Source organism: Centroberyx gerrardi, chromosome 3, assembly GCF_048128805.1.
Source record: "Centroberyx gerrardi isolate f3 chromosome 3, fCenGer3.hap1.cur.20231027, whole genome shotgun sequence".
NCBI classification, from domain to species: Eukaryota; Metazoa; Chordata; class Actinopteri; order Beryciformes; family Berycidae; genus Centroberyx; species Centroberyx gerrardi.
In genome coordinates this window covers 7525172-7552671 of record NC_135999.1, presented here as the reverse complement: position 1 = coordinate 7552671, position 27500 = coordinate 7525172, and the positions used below count along the sequence as shown (strand labels likewise).

Sequence of the window (27500 nt, the reverse complement as noted above, 5' to 3'; positions counted from 1 at the left end):
CGATGAAAGAGGAGCGAGAAAGGAGAGAGGCGAGGCGGACAGACGGCTGCGCACGGCGAGTCTGGCGGTAAAGCGGCCGGAGTGAGATGAGTGATCCCAACCATTGATGACACATGGAGCATAATATTATGGCCTATAACAACAGACATACCAGTGCGTTTGAATGTCAAATGTAAATAGGACATACAAGAAAAAAACAATCCCACTGCCTGCTGCCAGCGCCTGACCAGAACAAATGTCAAAATAAATGTCAGATCATTATTTGATGAGAAAAAGAATAAGAACAAGACAAACAAGTTTGAGATTTCTCATTTTTTATTAATACTCAACACTTTGTTTATTACAAAGAGACAGAAGAATAATATTTCTCAGCACTTATTTTCACATTGACTGTGTTTAATTATTCTCATTTTCAATATTACTAAATATTCAATCAAATTCGAATTACTCTCTTCACACATGTAATTTCTCTCCATACAAAAATGCGAGGGTGAACTAGATTTTTGTCGTATGTACATTTTCACAATCTGTACAGCTCGGGGATGGAGTTGTTATATTTTCTCTGGAAACACATAAAATAGGTTATCCTAAGAGGAAAAAGAATACCTTGTAAAAATGCAATAGATAATCTATTGTGCTTTGTGTGTACCAGGTAATGATGGTGGTTTACAGGTTTTCCTCAGCTGGTCTTTGACCAAATCAAAAGGAAATAAAAACACATCAACAAACTTCGTCTTGGCTACTTCAAATGTGCACACTATCCTTGTGAATACAACGACTGATTGCACATATCCTGGGCTTAAATCGTTATAAAACAATTTTGCAAGGGAACCTCCAAATCAAAGATGTATCCCAAATAGATCTATTCTCTGCCGTTTTGTACAGTTTTTATCAAAAGTCTGTGAGCGGGAGGTAAATTATTTACATACAGCATTATAATACATGTACAGTAAACAGTTATCTCTCACACACACTCTGTCTCTCTCCCATATGAGTACACACAGAGGTAATCAAGCGTATGTATTCAGGCACATACAACAACAGAAAGTATGAAACATACTCAGATATTCAAAGGAAAAAATAGGAAAAGTATTTGAAATGAAAAAGGTTGCTGCTTCTTTAATGACAAAGAATGCATTAACCAAGACCTCAATCTCATTCACAGGCATTTACACAAACTATCAAGAAAAATTGTTCTTCTTATAAATTGTTCTTCTTATAACATTGACAATAAAATTGTTGTCTATCCTAGTGAAAATTGTTTCATCAATTTTGCCATATTTGAGTATGACCAAAATTTAGAGTGATAAATTGGTGTCTTCTCTTGCACGAACAAGCACACACACACCTACAGTACTACATGGATCAGTATCAATGAAATTGATAAAATTCCAAATATCGTTCAAAAACACCCATTTTTGGGCTAAAAGTTAAGATTGAAAACAGGAAAAAGAAAAAACTCAGAGTATACATGCAAGTCCTTACAAACACCCTTACAAAGACTCCTAGTATCATACATACTGACTTGTCAACCAAGAGAAGGAAAATCTTCAAAAAGGTTTGATTGGGATGTACAAGTAATTAAATAGTAGATCCATTAAGACAGATTGTGCTTAGATATTAAAATTTGGTTCGGCAATACGATCGAAAGTCTTTGAAACCGAATGTGTTCAGAGACAACTGAAGTCAGGTGAGAGGAACTACGTGAAAATGGAGGATAGATGTCCTGAATAATAACTTGTGTTTTGATGGTAGAAAAGGATTAGAGCCATAAATTAAACACTATATAGATTCATTTCTATTTGTTCCATCTCTACCTCTGACAGAGCAGAGATGACCTGTGGGTAAGCGGTAATCTTTAGTGGCGTTGAGGTTGGTTTGATGATTTCACTCAAGGTCCTTCTTCTACAAAGGCGAGGCTCTACAAAACCCAGCGCCTGCTTTTAGTACACTGCTTATTTTCTCCCCTGCCTTCCTCTTCATGCCTCCTCTCTCCTTCAGAATATCTGCATTTCACACAATCCACCCAGGACCTTGGACTTGAGAGGAAGGCAAACTATTCCATTCATCAAAATCTCCGCATGTGAAACCAATTCTGGTCCCGTGAAGGGAGAATCAAGGTTATGTACAAATATTTTCTTTTTTCTTTTACGTTGTTCAAGGTGTTCTGTGGACATTTTCAGTTTGATGGTGGGAGAAATGACTGTTTGCACCTAGAGTGAGTTACATCCTGGCTGTCTGTATGGATTGGAAGTGGAATCTAGTATTTGGTCATTAAAACACAGGGGGGGAACGAACAATGTCCCATAGCCCTATGAGTACAAATCCCTTACTCCTGTAATATTTACTCCATCCTCTAACATTTCCAAAGTAGTCATATTTGTGAAAGGATATGACACATTGTAAAGGTGAGTCAATACAGTATGAATGGGACTAGGTGCGAGACTAGGTGCTTGACGTGATTTAGTTGGGAATATGTCAACGTGTGAGATGATGAACCCGCTCCGGCCTTTTTACACCAGCGGAGTAAAAAAATGCTCAACACCCGGTCCGCTTCCACTCCCTCCGCTTCTCAAATGCGACCTCCTAATATGGCAGGCAGGGCTTATAGCTGTAATCATGAAATAATTAACACGCCAGGCTGTTCATCCCGGCAACAGAGGCCTCGCTCCAAGAGTCCATTATGGCTGTGTCCCGAACAGCAAAACTGTCACGGCCAATTGAATCAAACCCAACGGAATGCAATGAGAGCAACAAGCAGACAGTAAATGTGATTTACATACATTTAGTGCATTGTTGGTTCCTGGGTCGTCCGGGATGCAAAAAAAATGCCATTTTTAAATCGCGGAGGTTTGAGGGTGTGAGGAGTGATGAAGCTTAGAGAGCTTCACAGTAAATGATTTCAAATAATTTGACAAGCAATTATATGAGATACCTGTTATTTCTGCCTCTTATGTCTTTAGATAGCGATGCTCTATCATACATGGCTATTCTAGGGAACGGGAATATTTGTTATTTGTCACGGCACTGTGGCTTTGACCCTTGTACTCCTACTATTGGTTAATTGTAATGTTGGGGATCCAGGAATTTAAGCTTATTCTGCTGTAGCAATTATGTTCAGTTGCTCTGTATCACAGCATCTGCTAAATGCCTGAAATGTAGATGTAAAAATGTTTATTGAGGTCTATTATGCTCATGAAATTCTAACTCCCTCAATATTCACTATTCAAATCAAGACTTTTTCAGGTGGGTGTTTGTGCTCCGATACTCATATACGGTACTCCTTTATGAATGAACTAGTGGGATAATTGGCTAAATTGCTTGCAGATGGATCTGTCTACCAATAGAAGAGATCTTGTGTGTAGAGAATCATTACGAATCCTGTAAGGCACATCCAGCTCAAAATGTGAGACCCACTCAATACTGCCAAGCAGAAAACGAGAGGAAAACGGCAAATCAGTATGATGATGCTGCTTCTGCAGCTGTGATAAAAAAAACCCTCTTCGCAATTATAAGTACACAAAATGTACTCAGCAAGTCATGCCTTTCACATACACTTCACAGCACTCCAAATTAAGAAAAGAAAAAATTCAAACATGGAGGAAGAATTAATAACAACAAAGAAGAGAGTCCAAATTACAGGAACCCAAAAAGATCCGTACTGGATTTAATCTCGGCTTGACGATTGGTCCACCAGTCTCCTGTAATATTGGTAAGCTAGCAAAGTTAACATCGGTACAAATATATAACAACATGAACTATTTAAATAAATAAAATTTAAAAACAACCCAAACTGATCATCATAAACATTGGAATCATATTCAATAATATTATTAACATTATCAATACAATTATTATTAGTTTACCCTGTTACTTCAACAAAAGCGTTTGATTTCTCATTCATGATTGTATTTCCGTTGCTAAGCAAAACGTTTGTTTTGGTGTAAGGAACTGCAGGAGGGAGGGAAAGACAATGAGCATGTGAAGGAGAGCAGAGATGGGAGATTTTATTTCACTTTTTTCCCCTCCATCCCTCCCTCCCTTCCTATCTTTCTCTGAGTCTCAGAGAGCAGCACCAGAATCCTCTCCTCTCATTAAAAACTTGTCTCCCACTGGACTTCGCCGCAGCTTAGCCCGCAGTGGCCTCGCTCCATTGTCCAAATTCTTTCCATTTAGTGGTGTGAGAACAACACGCACAGTATAGTGTCTCCTCATTCTTTTCACATAGAGAAGTCATCAGCCTATGCTGCCTCTCTCTTTTTTATCTCTCTGTTCCTCTCCACTCCTCTCTTTTCTCCACCCCCTGCATCTCTCTCTCTCTCTCTTTCTCTCTCTCTCTTGACTCTTACACGTCTGACTCAATGCTGGAGAGCTTTTCATAAACGTGTCCATTGCTGGCGCCGTTGAAGGGTCTCTGTCCCTGCCCCAAACCTAACGCGTCCCTGCCCCCTGGCAGTAGCTTGCTGGCCCCGTGGTGGTTCCCCATGGGCCCTCCCACCCCACCCAGACACAGCTCTTTGGGGAACCTGGGGGCCACATTGGACATCACCCCAGCGGTGGCCGACGCGGGTAAATAGGAAGTCGCTCCCATGGAGCCTCGGAAGTCCCCTCCTCCTCGGCTGTTGTTGAGTAGCTGCTGCTGCTGCTGCTGTTGCTGCGTCTGTGGCTTTTTGATGTAGTACGGTTTGGCACCGTGTAATAGACACTGGTCGTCGCCGAAGGTTGGGATGAATGGGTTCTGGTTCACCTTATCTGGGTAGAGAGATTTAGACAAGGAGTAAGTCCCGGCCCCTCTGCTACCACCGCCACCACCACCACCACAGCCCCCACCTCCCATCATAGCTCTATCTCTGTCCCTCAGGTCTCTCTCCCCCACCGACCGCCGGTGCAACCCACCTTCGCCTCCACGGAACAAACTGAACGAGGAACCACCTTTCACCCTATCCCCGCCAACTCCACCAAACATGGACGGCTCCCTTTCGCCTGCATACCTCTCAAACATGTGAGCGTAAGGGCTGGTGCCATCCATGAAGCGGTCTTTGTCTTTCAAGCTCACGCTCCGGGGCGGGGGAAGCTGCCCCCCCATTCCCCCACCAGCCCCTCCCATGCGGCCGGCCCCCTCCCTCTGCAGGTCCACGAACGTGTCGTAGGAATGTTGCCTCCGTAACACCCTCCCGCCCGGCCCTAACTTCCTGCGCTGTGCCTGAGTTTGTGATTGGCCGGGTCCTGCGCTACTCTGCCCTCCGCTAAACACCATGTTATCCTCGCTGATGTTGTAAAGGTTGCTTGGTTGTATCTTACAGGAGTCGCACCGTTTGCAGCTAGCGGAGCTGGGGCGACTGGTGCTGCCCCCTCCTACCCCGCTAGCCGGGCCTCCTCCTACACCTCCGCCATGGTGAGACACACTGTGGCAGTTACGACACTCCCAGTCGCCCCCCGCTATGCCTCCCCCTCCTAGCCCAGAAACACCCTTCTCCCAGCAGGTGTGAGCCTGCTGCCCTGCCGACACTGAGCCCAGCCCACCTTTACTCTCCGCCTTCTTGCCTTTACCTTTCAGGAAGTCTTCCACGGGCACTAAGCTCTTACAGATACCGCCACCACTACCGCCGCCCACACCGCTTCCTCCACTTCCACCCTCTTGCTCCCACTTGGCCTTGCCCTCCTTGGAGCGGAACTGGTCCGCATAGAAATCTCTCAGGTTCTCTTTGTCTTTGCGGAATAAGTAAGGTGAAGAATTACCCCCTCCTCCTCTCTTCCGCTCCAGGGGCGGTGAGGCCGAGCGATGTGCCAGGGGCCCGTGGGGGAAGTGGTGGTGGACGGTGTGGTGGTGGGGTCTCCTCCTGAAGCCGGCCAGCTCTATCTCGTCCTGCTCCCGTCTGCACTTGGCCGAGGCCGGCCTCTTTTTCAGGCTGTCCCTGTACTGCTTACGTCGCTTGGCGTTGCCCTCCAGGTTGCCGTAGGTGACGGTGTGCGTGGAGATATCCGACACGTCGGAGCGGATGTTCCCGTCGTCGCCCCCCGAGCCTCCCCCGCCCCCGCCACAGTACCTGTCGTGACCCCCGATGAGCCCCGTGCTGGATGCGCCTCCTTTGAAAGAAAACCTCCCATATACATTGCTTCCCTTGAACCCCCCCTGGCCGGAGCCCGCGGGGGCGTGGCCGGCGATCAGGTCGAATTTATTGGTGTTCCTGTGAGTCATGGAGGCGCGGGGCTGGGTGGTGAAGATGGGCGTTACCCCTCCCCCTAAGCTGTCGCAATCGAACATGCCCCCCTCCAACGAGCTAGCGCTGCCTAAGCTACGCGGCCTGTTAGGCGGGGGGCCGGACATACCCAGAGCCGAGGCCGGGTGGTGGTGCAGGTAATGGTCCTGGTACAGGTTGCTGTCCTTCAGGGGCAAGTTGCCAAAAGTCCTCTCCACCTCGCTGATGTAGTCACTGAACATGTTGTCCTCCGGCATGTAGGGCGGCGCTGCCTTGCAGTCAACGGGATGGCCCGCCAGGCTGCGCCGGTGCTCCTGGATGTCATAGATGGCCGACTCGCGACCACTGTGGCTGTATTCCAGGGCGGCGTGCGGAGATCCGTTAATGCCCGGGACGGCGGTCATGTCCTTGGCGGTGCGGAGCAACCGAAGGATGTTGGAGTGGGTGTTGTTCATGTTCATGTTCATGGTGGCTGACGGTGAGTCCATGGTTGACTTGTTTTCCTCTATTTGTACCCCATGGATGCAGCTGTAGATACCCTGGAGGCAGGGAATTGGAGAAGAGGTGGAGAGAGAGGGAGGGAGAGAGAGAGAGAGAGAGAGAGAGAGAGTGTGAGACAGGCCGTGGGAAGAAGAGAGAAGCAGAGTAGGGGAGGTGTGGATGAGGACAGGGTGTGAGGAAAGAAACCAACGGTAAAAAAGAGAAGTAAGATGTGATGGGGAGAGGGTGGGAACGGTCAGGACAGAGTCAGGAACCAGAGGGGATTTAATGGAAGAAAGAGAGGGAGAGAGACCAGACACATAAACAGACAGATGAACCAACAGACAGACAGAGAGACACAGAGAGAGAGAGAGAGAGAGAGAGAGAGAGAGAGGCAAACAGAGACAGACAGAGGCAGAGAGAGGTTAATGCATTGCCATGTTCTCTCTGACCACCCTCTTGTTTACACACTATTAAACAGTAATAGGGGTTGAGTTCATAAATGACTTTTCTCGGGGGATCAGCATGGACCCCCACAGCTTCTCCTCAGCACTCTGCCTCAGACAGAGAGAGCTGAGGGAGGAGAGGAGGGGCAGATCAAAGACTGGACGGATAATGACAGGGGTGCAGTAAGCTCATGGTTTTGACCACCAATCAATAGCTTCAATCAATGTCATTTACATTCAGCTGAAAGCACCAATGTCTTTCTACCACATTTTTTTGGCTTCTCCTTTTTTTGTCTCATAAAGAAACATTGTCACGGAAATGAATCGTAAAAAGTTTGTTGGACTTTGATATTACAGCCAAAACGGTCACAATCATCTTTTTTTAAAAAGTCGTTATCCATGTGTGTGCATGTGTATGTGCGTTTTGGTTGGTAAAATCTGGATTTTCAAGAGGTGAAGCCTTGCCAGTGAAGTCAAACATGCGTGTTTAAACGGGGGCTGAGGGAATCTGTGGCTGAGGCGACAGCCAAATTCGAAAGGTCGAGGGCGCACTACCCGCCAGCCAGTGCATGGGTCAACGTTCCTCAAAGGCGCCAACTTGTCAAAAGCAGTTTCTGTCTGTCTCTTAGTCACTTTCCCCGCTGCATTCATGAATCTGAATCGTCAACTCTCTCGTCTTTTATGCCTCCATTCTCTCTTTGTGCCTGTTTTATCTCCGTTGCTGGGCGCTCTGGTGAGCGGCAGCCGCTCCAATGGGATTGTCTGTCTTTATCTCTCTACATCTGTCGCTACTACGGCTGCTGGGAAAGGTAATAGAACAGAGGTTACTGGCACACCACCACATCTATTCTTCTCTACTCTCCATTTTTCCTGCTACCCGTTTTATTTTTTATCACCCCCCTCTCTAACTGATCTCTTTTTCTCTCTCTCTGTATATTATTAGTCCTTCGCCATCTCATCGCTTGTCCTTTTCTACACTTTCCACATGTGTGTGCAGTTTTTCTTGAGTGCTGCACTATCTCAAATCATTTTTTCTCTCTCCCACTGCAACTTGAGTGTTAAACCAGGCATGGAAATGTGTAATAGGGTACTGCAGATCTCTGGCTGTGGAACCACTCTTGAATAATAGGAGCTACTCTTGAATAGTGTATGGAGTTAAAATGGATGTTGTAATGCAACTGACAAATAAAATCAGCCTCATGCGCTAATAGTGAAACTGAATGCTATTGAGATTACTCCAGCATGTAAAAATCGGTATATGCTTTGCATAACAAATATGTCTGTTTCAGAGACTTTCTAAAAAAGCTACAAAGACAGAGGGAGATTGCTGTCAGTTCACCGAAAAGCAGAGCGCATCGCTGAAGCACCCAAGGCCAGATCCTCCTTTCAGGTTCTTTCAGGTTAGTCTGAGCAGGTGTAAACCAAGTGACACTACAATTAGAAAAACCTTCAGCCTTAACTCCAAACAGGAAAACATTTGGTGTCCTTTTCTCGAGCAAATGATAATTGAGCTCATTTGCATGCAACAACACCCCCCACCCCCCCACCTCTTTCTTAAAAGGTAACATTATGCAAATGAAATTACTCCTCAAGTGATTATTTGTATGGACCTGAACAGCCTGCATCCTGAACACAGATACAGCTTGTTAAGTGACCCATATGAGTGACAGCAGAGGACTAGAGTACTACACTGCGATGAGCTCTTCCATCCACCAACACACCTCAGGTCACTGGCCAAGAATGAGCAGCATAGTAAGTGGCTTTTATTGCAGAAGCATTAGCGCACACGCAGTGGGCATTCTCAAGGTCCACGGGCTTTGCTGGATTCATTTAGTTGGCGCTGTATGAAATATTATTGTAAAATTACACTCGTCTGACTAAGGCGCACATAGTAGAACTGCTCCCACTGTATTTCTTTTCATGGTCACATGAAAGACAGGGTATGCAAAACAAGGTTGTAAATGTTGAATAGTAGAATTGAGGTGGGCGGAGGGCTTTTTGTCTGGTCCAGACTTGGGGTTCTTTGTTTAATGACTGCCTGGGTTACAAAAGCCACAGGTAAGTCCCGTGAGTCATTCTATCCCAGTAACTGACTCTATACACGTCAAGTGCAGCCGGTAGTTGTAAAACAAATACACCTGTGATTTCTGTCAGAATAAAGGTCAAACCTAAAATAAAACAAGAGTAAACTCACTCTGCTGATGGAGAAGGTAACCCCGGGCTTGCCGGAGCACACGCCCATGAAGCAGAAGCGCAGCTGCCAGTAGAACAAGTGTTCGCAGATGAAGGTGATGAGCGACAGGGCCATGGCGGCCCCCAGCATGTAGAAGACCCCCGCCATGTTGTCCACGTCCAGCTGGCTGCTCATCACCTCGTTCTTCTCGTTGTGGCAGATTCCAGTCAGCCATAAGGCCTCCAGCTCCTCCATCTCACCTGGAAGAAGGAGAGACAGAGTGGAGGTTATGGTACTGATGTGTTGGTGTTGTTTGCATGTCTGAATTTGTGTGTAGGCATATATGTCTGAATGTTTGAGTGCATGTGTGTGTGTGTGTACAAATGTGTGCATGTGCGTGTGAGCATGGGAGTGTGTATGCGTGTGAGTCTGCGCTCTCTCTGAGAGAGCTTGCCTGTAGGTGTCTGGATGAGTAAGTGTAAGTGCAAAAAGAGGGGACACATTTTTTGGATGGTGAGTTCACGACAAAAACAGCTCAGGTCTCATGTACGTGCAACAAACGTCGTGTTGCATTATCTTGACTGAACGCCCCCCTGAGGATCATCCTCATTAATGATTGCTTACGCAAGGCACTCGCCGCCTTCCTTGTGGTGGGAAAAAACAACTGCCTGCTGGGACTCGGCAGTCCTCGGGGAGGAAGTATGCATCGTCATGTGACAAGTGTTTCCGCCCTAAAATGTGTCCCCCTCAGTTCCACATCCCCGGGGGGACCGCTAAAGGGAGGGGACACGTCCAGAGAGATTTGTTTGATCTGAGCTACCAGTCTGTTTTTGTGGGTGTTTGTCTGTGTGTGTGTGTGTGTGTGTGTGTGTGTGTGTGAGAGAGAGACCAAGGGGGATCTGGATCCCCACTGCTTGTGTAACACTGTTTGTGTGTATGTGTGTTTGCGCAAATGAGTGTGTGTGTGTATATTTTGGACAGTTGTTAACTAGTGTTGGCTAAGACTTGGAGTGCTTACATAATGAACCCCAGTGAGAGAAGGAAGTGCAGTGTATTTGTCTTATGATGAAGGTTTGTCAGGAGTTGTCATGCTGATGACCTCCAAATATAGAAAAATAGAGTATTTCATTGTGCCAACAGCCAATAAAAATAAAAATTAATCATGACCTCCAGAATTTCTCTTAGTTTTTCTTGGATTATTTTGATCAAAAACAATTCGCAGTGATATTTGGGGATTTTTTTTAGTTTTTTGAAAAAGCCAATTTTGTTTTAATCTCTTTTGTTTATTAAGTAAACTGCAAGAATTGGTGAAAGCTGCAAGTCAAAGGACAAAACTGCAATGTCTTTTCTCACAAGTGCTTTGGTTAGACTTATTTTGTTAAAATTGTGATGATTTTTTGAAGGATGAGGGGTTTTATGCAATAGAAGTGACGGCTCAATTTGCCTGTCCTAGAAATATTTGAACAAAATGTAGACTTAAAAAACAAACACAAAAAAAAAAACTTGCAATCGCATAATAGCAAAGCCCTGGATGGCTCTACTTTTTGGTCCAGATGACACTGAGGGCCTTAGACAGACTGTGAGTAATGCTGACCCCTAACACACACCCCCGTCCTCCTCCCCTCCTCTCCCGTCTCCCTCTTCTCTCCTCTTTCACCCTTTTACGTCTTCCCTTCCATCCCTCTCCTCCTCCTTCCTCCTCTTCTTCTTCCCCCTTCTCCCCTTGCTCCCCTCATCCTCACCTTTAACTGATCTCCCAACTCTCCAGATGTACTGGTGAGTGGTTTTCCTGTTACTAGGCCAGGACTGCTCTTTGCCTTTATCCCCCCTCTATCTCATCTGTACAAGTGACTTACATCATGTTGACATCTGGATCCTAACAGGAGGCGACACATATGAGCAAACATCAATGAGCCTGACCTACCGACCTGGGCGAACATATGCGTGTTGACAGCCAAACAGTCTAATCCGTAATATGTGGTAATGAGAGGTAATGTCTGACGTAACGACGAGTGTGTGTGTGTGTATGTGTGTGTGTGTGTGAAGCTGGCAGGACAGCAGACACGGAATACAACTTTATTCCCATCTGTCAAAGGAATTATGTCTGTCTGTGGGGGTCATGCTGTCTGACCTTTGGGAAACATACACTCACATACACACATCCCATGTACACACACATACACTGACACTATACATCACTCAAGAGGTTTCTGATAATGTACGTCCGTCTGAGTGGATCTGGTTCAGGTCCGTCTCCTATGGATCTGATCCCAGGTGAGCGTTCTCTCTCGCTGACCCCTCCATCCTTCACAGAAACTGGGATGGAAAGTGATAGCACATGCCAAACACATGCAGGCGAGGAAGCCACCGCGGGCCATTGTGTGTGTGTGTGTGTGTGTGTGGACGTGCTGTACACAGTACTGTACAGTATGTGATCTGGCATGTGGGGTGCAGGATGTAGCACATACCTGCCTCTGGAGGCAGACTGCTAGGTGTATTCTGCCAAGGCAAAGATTCACGTCAAGGCCAATCAGTGTTTTTACAAATAGCCCGACCCGAGATACGAAATGTAATAGTGCTGACAACATCAAGGGGTGGTGATGCTTTTTTCTGCTGCGAGTCTGACTCTTTTATCCCATTACCCTGTTTCCCGTACTACTCCATTCCCTTTCTGTATGCAGGCAGACTTTCCCTCTCAACACAAACAGTAAGAACTGTAGGATGTAATACAATGTGGGTGAGTGATGTGTGATTGCGTGGGGACAATCTTTTCATTTCTGACAGCAAGAGTAGAAATGATCTTATTAGTTATTTTACAACAACATCTATGCTATAGGACAATGAATGTATTATAATAACTCTGTGCAATCTTTATAGTAGTGACAGCATTTCTAAGTCCAGACAATCTAGAGGGCAGATTGTTTTTATAAGGTGTTTATAATGTGACACTTATTTGCCTGAATCTCAGCCTCAATTAGCATTGTGCTTTGTTTCTGGAAATTTGAAAGAAGTGTGATGCATAGCTAGTGATTCAGAGCGCTCAATCCAGACAAGCAATTTATAGGATGGGGAATTTATTTTAGTCTACAATGTGTGAATGAATTCAAGACTACAAAAGGCAATTTATACTGCAGATAGTGTATGCAAGGAGAGTGAATGTATTTAGTGAGCCTTTCGTATTCCTGTCACCGCATCTCTTCCCTCTACAGATGGTATGAGGATGGTCGGGTCTTATCTTCGGGACGGTAACTGTGAGGCTTTTATACCCAACAGAAACAGGATGGCATTTAAATCATTATCACCTCCAAGGAGTATGAATATGGTCCTATCTGTGAGACTTCTACATTTAAACTGGTAATCTGCAACATTCCTGTTTTTTTATTTTCTTTGGTGCTAAACGGTGCGCTGCTAAACAATGTGTCCACCACTGTGACGTCTTCTTCCTTGGATTTATTATTGATGAAGTTTGAGTTTCTGTAGGTGGCGCTCAGAGGATTTTTCCCTGGAAAGAGCTACACACTACCAAGTGTTTACAACAGCAAATTCAAAAGCTTTCCTCAACTTTATAGGTTGAATCACTATTGTGTTATATTAATCAGCAATAGAGAGTAGCAAAACGGAAATGTATTTATATGAAAATGTCACAGATTATTACCTTAACTGAAAAAGGTTGCTCTCTAAGATATTGATATATTCATGAGGCGTCTACGTTCAGCAGAAAAAGAGGGCCGTTTAAATGTTTACCGTCTCCAAACAGCATGAGGATGGCCAGATCCACGGCTCGTTTCCAGCCCGAGTCCTTCTGGATGGCGATGCCGTAGCCGGTGGAGGCAAACACCTTGCCGCTGCCGATGGTGACCAGCTTGCAGCCCTCGTCTCTGCCCGCCATGTAGTTCAGCACCGCCGCGTCATAGATGAAGGCGTCCAGCTTGCTGCAGAGCGCAACGCAGGGGAAACGGACAACTTGTTAGAAGAAGAGCACAAGTGCAGATTCACAGTGTTGTCGCTTTTGTACTGCGCTGTGTTATGTTCCTGTACCCCACCCTGTAATGACAATGGATTTCTATTCTATTTTATTCTATTCTGATATGTTCTATTCTATTCTATTCTATTCTATTCCATTCTGATACGTTGTTATCCCTCAGCTGATAGATAAATCGACATGACAGTCCCCAGCTTGGTGACAAACTGCCGTCAAGCGGCGCCCCGCGGCCACACGGGTCTGTGTGGTCATTCAGCTCCCAACTCAAACCCCACAGCTAAGCCGCTGCTTTGCATTCCTAATTCTTCAGAAGTGGTAGACAGGGAAGATGAAAAAAATTAGGAGGGAGAGAGAGAGAGAGAGAGAGAGAGGAGGGAAAAGATATTAGCTAGCTTTCACAGCCAGAGAGAGTGAATATTAGCTAGCTTTCACAGCAACCACAGGCTGTGCTGCTATTCTGGGCGCCAGTGGCAGGCAGATACAGCAGCTCCGCTGGCTGCCCACCCACATTGCCCTGCCCTCCCAGAATGCTCTCTTTCTCTCTCTCTCTCTCTCTCTGCCTCCCTCACCATCTTTTCTCTGTATTGCATCAGTACAGGACCTCAGAGCTCCATAACACACTCCTTTCTTCATGCTGACATCCCTTCATCCTCCATCCTTTCTTCTTTCATGCACTCCATTCTTTCCACTCCCATCGTATCTACTTCCCATCTCCTTCTCTGGGCCCCTCCCTCCATCCCTCTCTCATCCCTCCCTCCATCTGTCTCCCTCTCCTCACCCGGACTTCAGGCTGTGCAGCGCCTCGTCTACGTTCTTCTGGTGGAAGCTGGTCATGTAGCTGTGCATGTCCCGGTAGTTGTTGCGGATGTTGCGCTCCGTGCTCCCATTGGGCACTGTGCCGAACCGGAATGGCGGCGAGAAGTCGTTAGGCTTCTGGAACTGTTGTGGGTGTTTTCCGGAAAAGAAACCACACAGAGAAAATGACAGGGGAGTGCTTGTTAGCATGGAAAAGGCATTGGGCCGGATCAAATAGCCTTTAATGCACTGTTGAGCAGAAGCATAGAACTGTGCTTTTGGAAGCCCAAAATGGACTAATTACTCAGGGTTCCGTTCTCCGGCGTATGATAATGTGGGGGCGCAGTCAGACAGGAAAAGACATAAAAGAGACACAGAATCTCAAGGACACACTCAAACACACATGCACAGTCAACCAGATCATGTACAAAGAGACAGATCAACCATGCAAGTCGATATCCCCCACTCACTCACTCACTCACAGATCCAAATATCCAAACGCACACACTCGCAAAAACAAAGAAGTGGTCCACGCTCAGTCGCACGCCAGCCCACAATGCTCACTTTTCCACACCTGCTCCTCCACCCCGCACCCCCCCCCCCCCCCCCCCCCCCCCCCCCCCCCCCCCCTTGCCGTGAATTCACACCTTTTTGTCTGACAGGCCCGACACCTGGTCGACGTACTCCTCCTGGATCATGAAGGCGGCCAGGTTGGCAGTGTAGGAGGCCAGGAAGATGACAGCGAAGAAGGCCCACACCGACACCATGATCTTACTGGTGGTCCCTTTGGGGTTCTGCACCGGCACAGAGTTGTTGAACACCAGACCCCACAGCAGCCAGACGGCCTTGCCGATGGTGAACGAGGGACCGCCCGGCTCTGGGATAGAGAGAGAGAGAGAGTGAGGGAAATGGGGGAGGAGGTACAAAGAAAGATGGCAGAAGGGAAGGATGCAGAAAAACAGATCAGTTCCCCCGGTCGCAGGTACCGTCTCACTTTATTCGCGTTTGCTCATGACCGCCGCTGTGGGAAGCGCTTGATGGATGACAGCGACAAAGAGCAGATCTATTCCCATCCTTTAGTTTGTCAGTGATCGCGGGATGTACTGCATGGTCCGCAGCCGCTCACTCAGCCACTGCTGTGACAACCCACTGTTAAAGACAAGCTCCGCTCCACCTTCTCCTATGGCAGTATGACAAGGTGGCAGGATGGAAACACTACCTACTGTAGCTCCGCGGCATCAGACACAGGGACAGAGAGAGGAGGGAGGGGGTGGATGGGCACACAGCAGGCTACAATTATGCTACAGCTGGAGCAACAGCATAAGGCAACAGGCTTACATAACCTGGCAAGTCATTAAATCACACGCACACACACACACACACACACAGACACACACCATACACACAGAATGTGACACTTTTTTGCCACTGTTGCTGTGACTTATGAGACATTATACAGAAAACATTACTGTAGGAGACATAACCCACCATTACTCCTAACCAACCACCATTACTTCACTCTTATCCCCTCTGGACCTCGATAATAAGGCTGTGAGCAGCAATGTAACACTCCTCTGATTTTATCTTGAGTGGCTGCAGCAGTGGCAGGCTAATGCATTCCCAAGAGTCGAGCAGAGCTGGGTGTATAAAACATGGCAAAAAATAGATTGTCATTGAATCTGAGCCATTGATTTTGATGGGCAAATGGATTTGAATGGGCTGCTGGAACCATATTTGATTGAGGGAGGATAGTGTCGCTCCATACTGTCAGACACGGTTAAACCTGACACACATTTTCAGTGTATGGTAATAGATCTGCTAAAGTGTAGTCATCAGTTTTACAACCGTGGTTACGGTGGCAAATCACCGGTGCGATATTTGAAAGCTTCACCGTACAAAGCTGTTCCAATACATTCCCATGTACAGTAGAGCCTGTGTTCACACAGTGATTCACAGAATGCTTAAGATCACCCATGAAGCACCATTTGGTCCTTGTGACTGATCCTATTCATTAGCAAAAGAGCCTAAGTGATTGTAGCTGTGGATAAGTGCTCCAGCACGTTGAGACGAAAGTCCCAGCACTTCAGTAGCACTCATTCAGAAGGTATTGTCAAAGCCATTATAGTATTTGAAGAGCTCCTTTTTAAGACAGCTGCGGTGTATTCAAGGTAACAAAACTGGACGTGCCAAGCTATCCTCATTTTAGCAAGTAGGAATGCCTGAAGACGTGCCTCATTGTCACGTTTTGCAGCATGACTTTACTGGGTCTGGGCCAGTGTCTGTATGATGTGCGTGTGTGTGTGTGTGTGTGTGTGTGTGCGTGCGTGCGTGTGTTTGCTCCTCTCACCTCGCCCATCTGCCAGACAGCGATTGTAGCCCACTGGGCTGAAGTACTCAAATACAAACACAGCCACAGCCGACACGATCAGCAACATCACAAACATCATCACCCAGACATCCGCACTGAAGGGCTCTAAGAGACGGAGAGAGGGGAGAGGAGGGTGGGGAGAAAGAGGAAGAGGAAGGGGAGGGAGGGTTGAGGGAGAGAGAGAAAGGAAGTTTATGAAACCAAATTAATCAAAATTGTAAAATCACCCCCTGGTAAGAACATGATTATTTGTACTCGGAAGTTATTTATACTGTGTATGTGTGTGTATGAGTGTGTGTGCCGGCGCATTTATGAGTGAGCCTTATTTGAGTATGTATGAACACTAACAAGTATTTGTTCAAAAGAGAATTAAGAGGAAGGTAGGCATAAATGGACAGATGTGCTCATTCAAATGTGCAGATTTTCCACTCAGCCCGCCTGCACTCTGCTCTGCTTGGCAACAGAGTGTGAAGACACAACTTTGACATACAAGGCATTGCTTATTTTGAATCATACAATGCAATTTAGCTTCTGTACGCAATGGAATATCTTGCTGAATACTTTATGTTAATATGGATCGTGGGTTGTTGTTATGTTTTTCAGAATTTGCCCCAATAAATTCCCCACTTATGCTTGGAAACAAACTCTACTTTGTTTGGGCTGATATTGATTCACATCCTATGTTACATATCATCCCCTCTCTACCTCCAATCTCATCAGTACTGAATATTTTAAAGAATTAATTGGAGAGCTGCTGGAGTGCACACATTTAATTAATGCTTCGAAGGGCTTATGCTTCTCTTTTCAGTTCTCGTATGCATTCGTTGTATCGCTTTTTTCTTTTTTATGAATATTTTATTTTAATGTTACATCAGGTTTTTATGCGAAACGTTTTGTATGCTGCCTTCTTCGCAAGGGCTCACTTGAAAAAGAGTTGCCATTTCAATGTGACTAACCTGGTTAACTAAAGGGGGAAAAAAAAACTTTCTGAATACTGTTCAATAAAGCAAAAATGCTGAAATAATTTTATAAATGAGGTATAAGTGCAGCCTTGTCTTCCAATTAGTGTGCAGGTTGCAGGATATGTTCTTTTTAAAATTCATTTCCATCCATTATTAAGACATACTTGCTTTTTTTTTGAAATCCTACTAATGTCTCCATCTGAGTGTGTATGTGCATTTATGGTGTGATATACGTATGTGTGTGTGTGTGTGTGTGTGTGTGTGTGTGAGTGCTCATGACTGTGTCTTGTACATCTGCCAAAAGCACCAGGTGCGTTTCTCCTCACCAAGAAAGGCAGAGGGGGAGACGGTTCCGTTGCTACGGGAGACCATGACACTGATCCCCGTTTCAATGAACGGCACAGAGAAGTCGATGACCTCCGACCTCTCCTCATTGATGGTGAGTGAACCCACTGCCATGTGGGCATTCTTCAGAACCACCTGGGGGGCGAGAGAGAGAGAGAGAGAGAGAGAGAGAGAGGGAGAGAGAGGGAGGGAAATACAGGGTCAATGGGAGGGAAACATTGCCTATTCCAAAGACTACAGTGAAAAACAGAGTAATTCAGGTCAAAGCGCTTCAGTTCATCCACATGCCACCATCTCTGCCAGGCATTAAGAAGACTGTTTTGGAAGAATGAAACTGGCATCATTACGACACTGGGTCACTACACTAGCTCCAGTGTACAATATGTTGACTGCCTGCTCCGCCCCTCCTCCGCCCCGCCTCCCTCTGAGTCTGCACAGGTATATTTAGCCCTAAGTTCCTGAGGCCTTGGGCCATGTGTAAAAGTGGAGCACAAAAGACTCTGCTAATAAGGGATGTGTACGCCAGAGTGAGCAGGAATCCTACGCACTGTTATTTCTCTCTCTTTCTGCCATTTCTTCATATTGTCTCTCCTTCTCCTCCTCTCTTTCATAATCCCCCTCTCATTCCGTCTTCCTATATCTGCTGTTCTGTTTCTCCTATTTAAATTAAATCATTAGCTGCATGCTTAGGCATATATAAGGACATGTACGTGTGCAGCCATGCATGTGTGCGCTGTGTGTTCGCGTAGGTTTGCCTTTATGCTGATGTATATTTCAGGAATTTTACAATACAATGTAGGTGGACTTCTAAGTTAAGATCATTTCCTATTGCATTGCACATCTTAACCGACTATGTTCGTAAGATAATAATAAAGTCACTTGCTCTGTGCCATAATCAATTAAGTTGGACATCACATCGATTTGTAACGGATGCACTGTGCTGTATGTCTAATGTGTAATATGTGTGCAGGAGAGAAGTGGGTCTTTCCCCGAGGCTGCTTTATCCCTCTCTCCCTCTCTCTTTCTTACTCCCTTACTCTCTCTCTCTCTCCCTCTCTCTTTCTCTCCTCTCGTCTGATTAAGAGCCTCCTCATTGTCCTCCTCCTCAGGTTTTGAGGAGCTGATCACAGCTCCCCCTCAGGCCAGGATGTGGGGAACAAGTGCTGGCTGGTGTGACAGAGAGGGAGAGAGAGAGAGAGAGAGAGGGAGAGAGAGGGAGAGAGAGGGAGAGAGGGGGAGAGAGAGAGAGAGAGAGAGGGGGAGGGAGAAAGAAAGAAAGAGAGAGACAGAGAGAGATAGAGAGAAAGAGAGAGTTTTATTGGATCTTGTTCAGACAGTATAATCAGCCCTCCAAAAGCTGAACTCATGATCAATGACATTTCCCATGGCCACTAAGTAACTTTTGATTGGTATTATTAGTATTCGTATTAGTATTGTGTATTTACTTACTCACTTACTTGCTTGTTTTGTTATTTTTTGAAGTGCTATTCAAATCAGAATTACAGAGTGGATTACAAAGTGCTTTACTGCAACAAGAAGACAAAAGAACAGTAAAAACTAGTGAAAAATTAGAGCAGTAAAACTAAAGATTAAAGCAATGGAATGAAGAATAAAGTACAATGACATAATTTTAATAACATAAAGCACACAGTTAGCTATATGACAGTGGGGCCACTGTGTTGTGAGGCGGCCTGGTTTCTAAACTGAGGCTCCAGTTTGCTGCTGCATCGTTCTGCCAGCTGTGAAATCCATGATCAGTCGATGTGCCAGCAGATCGGAATGAAATTGACCACGCTGTCCTGGAGGGTGTTTTTATTTACTGACAAGGCCAAGCTGCTACCTCTTTCTCTCTGAACAACATCCAGCACTGCTTCTTCTCTACCATGTTATATGTGACCCAACAGAAAGTCACAAGATGTGCTTGTGTCTGTTCTCAGCAGATTTGTGACCCTGCCAGCAAATAGCAGAGAGCCTGTACTTTTTATGTATTGAGTAGAGTATTCAGAGTGTTGTGTGTGTGTGTGTGTGTGTGTGTAATAGAAAGACAAAACTCTTCACCTCTCCGACCATGCCATTCCAAGTCCCGTTAATCTTCTTTCCGTGTTTGCCATTGGTGACCAGGTAGAGGTCGTAGGTGAACTTGACCGACTTGGCAATCTTCTTCAGGATGTCAATACAGAAACCCTTGCAGCAGCGCTTGATGTAAATCCCCGAGTCGCCTGTCTGATTGCTGAGGGGAGAAGTAGGGGAGGGGGGGGGGGGGGGGTAAAGATAGGGAAACAGGAGAACAATTTTCAGCAAACCAAGGTCAATGTTTATTGGGGTTTGAAGACGTAAAACAAGTGGTCCAAGAGAGAGAGGACCGAAACAGGGATGAAATGAAATCAAACTAGAAAATAGAGTATTGAAAAAATCAGAATGGAGGAGAAAGACGACAAGTCAACAGTGAGGTGTGTGTGTGTGTGTGCGTGTGTGTGTATGTGTGTGTGTGACAGAGACAGATAGAGTGAGAAACAGACAGACAGACAGACAGAGGGAGAATGGGAGAAAGAACAGGATGAAAGACCAGTCAATAAAAGAAGGACTGACGCCCTCGGGAGATTCCAGGTAGGCCAGTGACAGAAAAGGAGGCCAATGAAGAAAATTCATTATCACAGACCGAGGAGAAGTGGATAGCAGGAGGGTCAGGGTGCAGAGGGAGGAGAGGGAGGAGAATGGAGACAGAGACCAAGAGAATCAGTTAGCAGAGGGGAAGAGGGTAGAGGTAATCAGAGGACAAAGAGATTGTGAGGTGATGAAATAGATTGATGAAATTCCCAAATCCCATTAGAGAAGAGGAGGAGGAACATCACAGAATCGTCATGGAAAAAGTGGATGAAGAAGCAAAAGAAGCAGGAGGTAAAGACAAGTTCAAAATAATTCAAGTCAACAATACTTCAACAGTCCTCTATTCACATATGCAAATGTCATTATTGCATTGATTCATTTCTATAATTGCTTTTTTAGCATTTACAATTTGATTGCATGATGTATTCTGCAAAACTATGGCTGTAGCAACTGGTGGTTTATGGGAGTAGAGTACTGGTGATTTGTTATGTGTGACAAATGACTTTGGAAAGATGCTGAAGGTTACACGCTACACCAGAAAAGTTTTAAATAATTCAAGAAATTGCAGCTATATTGAAGTGCGGATCAATACATCTTACACTCAGCTTCACAAGAAAACATGGTCTGTTTTAAGCACACTTGCTTCACATAGTGAAAACAAATCTGATTTTTACTCCTATGTGACCCAGAATTGATGCCTTCAGCAAAAAGAAAAAAAGCCGAAAAGAAAATATTTTTTTTATGTCCAAATCCAGCCGTAAATTCTCACATGAGCTTGAGCTGCTTGCGGCACGGCACGGTGTTCCTCATGCAGGTTCCGCTGAGCGGGTCCACGTCCTCCACGATGACAAATGGCGCCTCCTCCAGAGTCACGATGGACAGGTGGTCGTCCTCCCGCTCCTCCGCTCCCGAGTACAGCTCAAAGCGAGGCCACACGTGGTACCTCATCGTCAGAGAGCCTCGCTCCCACTTGCCAACCTGCAGGAGCGAGAGGGAGGAGGGCTGTGTGACATACAAGCTAGAGCAACAGGTACAGAGAGGCAGGGGGACGCTCCAGGAGAAAGAAAAGACAGCGACAGACACATCACAGAGGGTAGAAAGGAAGACTGAGAAAGAGAAAAGACAGAAGAGAGATTAGAGGAGAAGAGAAGAGAAGAGAAGAGAAGAGAAGAGTAAACAGGACAGGACAGAAGATATTCACCCTGTCCCATTGCCTCTCCTTGTCCAGTAGAATGATGACCAGTTTGGGGTGCATCTGGTAGCCGTCTTCGCTAAACGACAGGTTACGGCCTTCAAACGTCACATTCATCAGATACCTGAGAATAAGAAATACAAGTCGGAGTTAGAAATAAGATATTTTAACTTCCCATAGTATTCAATGTCATATCTATTGGTCTGAAAGGGAAATGCGCTGGATTTAGACTTTCAATATGACTTTTTATACACAATTCAAGCTTAAAAATGTGGAATAAATATGAATTTAACAAAAGTCCCTGCAGCAACCTCGTAGGAAATACACAAGACTGTGGTGAAATGGATACGTTTTTCAATCAGTGACACCAGAGTGCAGACTAAGTCGATTTAAGGTATATTAAGATTCGTTATTCTTTAGAGACTAAAGCACTAAAGCTACATAAATGAAATCAATGATACTTAATAAATCAATACAGCAGTCCCACTGCAACACTGATGTCATTGTGTATTTTGTCTTAAGTTCCAGGCCATTTCTCTACAGAGGGGACAAGGCTTCAGTAGTGGGAGGGGTGGTGGGAGAAAGCTCAAGGGTCCTCATTTATAAATATTCCTAAATGTCTGGTACATTGAAGTACTAGGCCAAAACATTTGAATCATAAAGCATACATGCCCAGTGTTTGTAATGACTCAGTCTAATTTTCAGTTGAAATATTTTGGCAGTGCAACAATGTTCTTTTCTCAAATTTGTTGGGATCTTGTTTAGGAAATGATGCCTGGAGAGACAGCTATGGCCAACAGGCAGAATATCTGACTCCTTTTTGTTGTTTGTTAAAGAAGTGTCCACTTTTATCAAATATTTCAAAAGTGTTTTCGCCCAAATATTACAGTGAAAAGAGACAGGAGTGACCTCATGCAGTCGTGATCACATGGCGTATGAAGTAAAAGCGGGGAGGACGCTGCTACCCGAGGAGACCCTGCTCGGCCCTGATTGCCTTCATGCTGTACAGGTTGCCTAGCTAGCCTGAACCACGGCAAAGATGACCCAGTTTGAGGCTTGGTAAAACATATGCCAAGCTCATAGACTGAGAAAGAGAAAGAGGGAATAAAAGGGAGGAAGAGAGAGAGTGATAGAGAGGATGAGGGAGGGTGAAGAGGGCAAGACGCAGAGAGAGACAGGCAGGGAGGGAGTTAAGAGAGAGAGAGAGAGAGAGAGAGGAGGAGGAGGAGGGGGTAGAGAGGCAGAGTGTATTAAGTGCCTGTGTGAATACATATCAGCATATATGTGTCAACAAGTGCACGGCGCAGGCAGATAAGCTGGAATCATCTCTCTCTCTCTCTCTCTCTTTCTCTACCGCCTCCTTCCCTCACTGTTCCTCTCCCATTCTGTAGGCTGCCATCACCATGGAGACGCTCTGCCTCTGAAACAATCCACCGGAGAAATAAATAACTGGTCTAAATGCAAGGAGTGAGGGGCTGTGTGTGTGAGTGTGTGGTGTGCAGACTGTTTAAAGGAGGTGTCGTGTACATTTAACCGCCACCATCTCCAACCAAGTCAACGGTGTGAAACAAGACAATAAACCTATTCACAAGTGAATAAAGAAAACACAGACAACAGATGAGCAGTGGATCTGAAACTCGCCCAAGATTTTATCACAAGAACCTCCTACTACAACACTCCGGTACCTCCATCTCAAATGCCCTCGACTGTATTTTTAAACCCACCTCACACACAGACCTAAGTAGGCTACATGCTTTGAGCAAGTCAATAAAATGACTCAAGCCTTGCTGAAATGCCTATTGCCGCATTCTAGCTGGCTAGCACATTAAAGTGCTGTAATGCGCATGTAACATGGGATTAGCCCCCTAGAGCATAATCTCAGTTTGAATAGGGAACCAAAATGATCCGGGGGGGGTGGTGTGTGTGTGTGTGTGTGTGTGCGTGTGTGTGTGTGATGGGGGTCTGCGTGTACCAACCTGTTGCGGCCCCGCGCCAGTACGACCCCCGGGATGAGGTCAGATGTACGACCCCGCATGTGTCCATGTGTCATGATCGGTTGACATGTGTAAGTATAAACAAAACCCCAACAGAGGGGAAGGGGGTGGGGGGGGGGGCGCTTAACACCAATATAACGTAATGTAACGTGTTGCCATGGCACCCACAACCACAGCAATTTTCATGCAATCTGCTGCGTTGCCATGGGAACAGTAATCTCACCCGAGAGAGGTTGGTTGAGAGAGAGAGATGGAAGAAAAGGGGAGAAATGGAGAGAGGGAGAAGAGGGAGAGAGAGAGAGATAGAAAGATTGGGGTATCTTTCTGTCTAAGCCCGACTGTTTACCCACTCGCCTCATTCTGTCTCTCACTTTCCGATCAATCTCTCCCGCTCGCCCCTGAGGAGCTGCACTTAAGCGTATCGAAGCATACATCAATGGGATCCATCTACCCATACATTAACCTGCGCAGGTAGATAGATTGATGCATGCTGAGAATTTGCAGCAGGAGAGGCTGCTCCGTTTATCATTTTGTAGCCGTGCAGTATTGATGTAGCTTTTATGTGCTGTTTGATCCCTTCCCATGTCAGAATTCCCCCCTGACTCCACTGGATGAAGAAAAAAAAAAAAAAAAAAAAACAACAACTGGGATGAGCCACTAACAGAACCTCATGCGGCTCCATCACAGCCATATGCAGCCGCTAGCGCGTGCCTCGCTCGCCAACTGTTCCCAACTAATCACTGGCTGTGAAGGGAATGTATGAGTTACTGAGACACTGAATCATCAATGCCATGGATACGATCCCTCACTTTTTTTTTTCTCTTTTTCTCAAATCTCTTCAAACGTATTTCAGAGCCATATGATATGACTTACTTGTCTTGAATTATTCCTTTCATCTCCAAGTGGAGCCGAACGGGACCACAAATTCTCGTCACTGCATTTCCGGGATACAGAGATATACTGTATATCACTGCTCTGTGTGTGAAAAGAAATCTACTGTGCACATTCACACACGTGTACGCGTCAGGTTTGGGTGATTACTCAGAAAATATAATCTGGGATGATTGCAGAAGACCTGCCTCTGAGGAGTAATCATTCACTGATGAAATGTGTGCTACACATACACTGAAGTCCTGTAAGATATATGCAGGAACTGTGTGAGGAGATTGACTGTGCGATATGAAAAGCAATCTTCGAATAAACTGCTCAAAATTCAGCGATTTTTCATTGCTGAAACTTGAAAGTAATGTCTAACACACACGGCAGATGCAAAATGTCAGTCTCAGATCCTCTTAGAACTACAGGCTTCAATAACCGAGTCCACGGTTTACCTGTCTATGGAAAGGAATCAGTTACTGATTACTGAAAGTTTAAAGTAATGTGGACTACACATACTCTAAGATGAAAGATGTAAGGCTTGGAGTCTCTTTGAGCTGCAGCCTTTAATAAGTGAGTCCACAGGAGCTCCATGTGATCTGGGCCCATGAGGACCCCTGTTGAGAAGGGACATCAGACAGCTACCTGTGGAGTCTGGAGAGAGGGAGCACTATATCAGACAGAGTCCTCTCTCATTCAGAATGTGAGCAGGGCTTAACAGGCAAGGACAGTGACCTTCTACAGTCTACAGACCCTCTAAAAACATTGCATACAAACAGGTCTGTTTTTGTAATTTTGCAGTAGCCATCTATAATATCAAAAACAAGATTAGATGTTTGTTTTATAAGTCATGCTAATGTAACATGAACAGTCCTTTCTAATATGTGTATTTATGGGGAAAAGGTGATGCACATTAGGCACATGGAGGAAAAGAAAAGCTTTCGAGTCAAAGAGGGCTCCATTTGTTTTCTACCAGGCACAAATGTCATGTACTTTTCTGCTCTAAACTTATTAGTACTGTCGTATGCTTCCATGCAGAAAATTACAAGACAAAGAATTTATTGATTATTATTAAAAATATTTCACTTAGAGCCTCGTGTTACTACATAAGAACCAGCAAATGTGATATGGACCTGAATTGGATTAACTTGGAGACAATATTGACTCTAAGATGATTAAATTGATTAAATATTAAGTTAATGCATTGGTTTTGTTTGAGCTAACATTTGAACAAAATTTCTAGGCACACCTGAGCTCACTCACTGCTCTAAGGTACATTACAGGACAAAATCCACCTGAAAACACTTTAACATTATTAAAAATAGCTATTGGCGATGTACCTTGCATTTCTGGGCCCATTTTGTTGTTTGGTGGTGTGTTTTTCTTATTCCTGTTGATAACTTGAGACGATGTGAGGTCACTTTGAGATATTTCCAGCGCAGCTACTTTGGAGTTTAATAGCAGAAGATTTTTCAGCTATCTAAAACATCAACGGTAAACATCAGGTTTTGATGCCAGTCCCTCAGAATCAAAGACCAAGGGCTTCTTTCTAGAATCACCATTTTGCACCGACGGTCAACAATCATTCAGGGAGAGAAGAAGAGGCAGAGAAACCAATTTCTCCAAAAACTCCTTCTCTTGCTCTTACTGCGCTATCTCTATCACGATCGCTCTCTCCACCTACAAATATAACCCACAGCTGTACGGAACAAGTTCAGGGTTGTCAAAAGGCATTCTGGGACATGGAGGAAATCGATAACTGAAGTAGAAGTAGATGAGGCAGGTTGAGGGGAAAGTGGGTACACCAAAAAAAGTAAATTACAACACTTCATCACAGAATAACTGCTGGAACATATTGAACATCACAGATTGATGATATATAACGGGGTAAGAGCATCTCAGGGTGGAATTTTCCTTTAATGGTCGCTAAAGTCGCAAATGATTTATGGACTTTTTTAGAGGAAACAATATGGATTTATGTACGATATGGGTAAAATGGACGCACCTTTGCAAAGCACTGCCCCAGTGACAAGGTTTTGTACCATTTGGTAGCTTTTGTTAGAGTTACAGAACAACATAAACCTCCTGACCATCAAGGAATCTATCACAGTAATTCATGTGGTTTCTGTGGAGTTTTTCTCTGGCTTGAATTCAGAAAAAAGGTTCCAGTGGAGAAACTCACTCAGAAACCCTTAAATCAAGCCTCTATCATTTTCCAGTCGATAACAGTGAAATCAAAACTGAGGTTATCATCAAAAACTAAATTCATATTACCCACAAAACATCGCGATAACAAAAACGTCAATATCATGGTGAAAAATGTATTAACTCACACATGATGCACTGAACATACGGTGAGCAGCACATACAACATATGTGTATTAGTGTTCATTGATCCAATAGAGTGAACATTCACGTAAAAGGCCATATGAAATATTGATCGGTTATTTCAATGGCATTTTAATGTCCCTCACATGAATTAGTCATAAATAAGGAAGGGACAGACTTGACAGAGTTAAATGAGACTCTAAAATGAATTCATGCTCAATATAAATAATAAGTCACGTCCATAAACACAGACTAATCCTTTCTTATGAGAGAGGCAGAGATGGCGAGAGGGAGAGAGATAGTTAGGTAGACGGATGAGAGAGAGAGAGAGAGAGAGAGAGAGAGAGAGAGAGCAAGTGAAAGAAACATCACTGCTTTCCGACTCAACTTCAGCTAATTGAAAGAGCTTTTTAGTGAGAATGGACTGCTGTGAGAGCATCACAGAGCCACGGCAATAATGAGAGAGGAAAAGAAAGAGCGAGAAGAAAAAAGGAGCAGGAGGGAGAGAAATATTCAGAAACAAAAGAATAGAGACGACACAAAAAAAAAGAGAATAATATAGAAGGACGGAGACAAAGGGTGAGGTATCCATACAGTTCAGACAGATACCCGGGTGAAACTGATAGAGGTTAACAAAAGAAAGAAAAGGAGAAAAAAAAAAGACAGAGCAGTGGAAATAGATACTCTGACCCACTTCCACGCAAGGAAGGGTCTATGAAAAGAGACGGCCATTTGGGCTCAAGATGCCCAAA

At 45.0% G+C, this 27500-nt stretch overlaps 1 protein-coding gene across 1 annotated transcript in view; it reads right to left on the bottom strand.

The window, feature by feature from the left end:
• Positions 1 to 4345: 4345 nt before the first annotated feature.
• Positions 4346 to 27500, bottom strand: part of grin2bb (glutamate receptor, ionotropic, N-methyl D-aspartate 2B, genome duplicate b) — a 54993-nt gene continuing 31838 nt past the window's right edge. Inside the window, exons 5-14 of the mRNA XM_071901818.2 lie at positions 21560 to 21674; positions 21128 to 21336; positions 19810 to 19981; positions 17733 to 17886; positions 16424 to 16549; positions 14724 to 14953; positions 14060 to 14220; positions 13044 to 13231; positions 9321 to 9559; positions 4346 to 6739 (exon numbers count right to left, since the gene is read on the bottom strand). Coding sequence (XP_071757919.1) covers positions 4346 to 6739; positions 9321 to 9559; positions 13044 to 13231; positions 14060 to 14220; positions 14724 to 14953; positions 16424 to 16549; positions 17733 to 17886; positions 19810 to 19981; positions 21128 to 21336; positions 21560 to 21674 — 3988 coding nt within the window. The remainder of the gene's footprint in view (positions 6740 to 9320; positions 9560 to 13043; positions 13232 to 14059; positions 14221 to 14723; positions 14954 to 16423; positions 16550 to 17732; positions 17887 to 19809; positions 19982 to 21127; positions 21337 to 21559; positions 21675 to 27500) is intronic.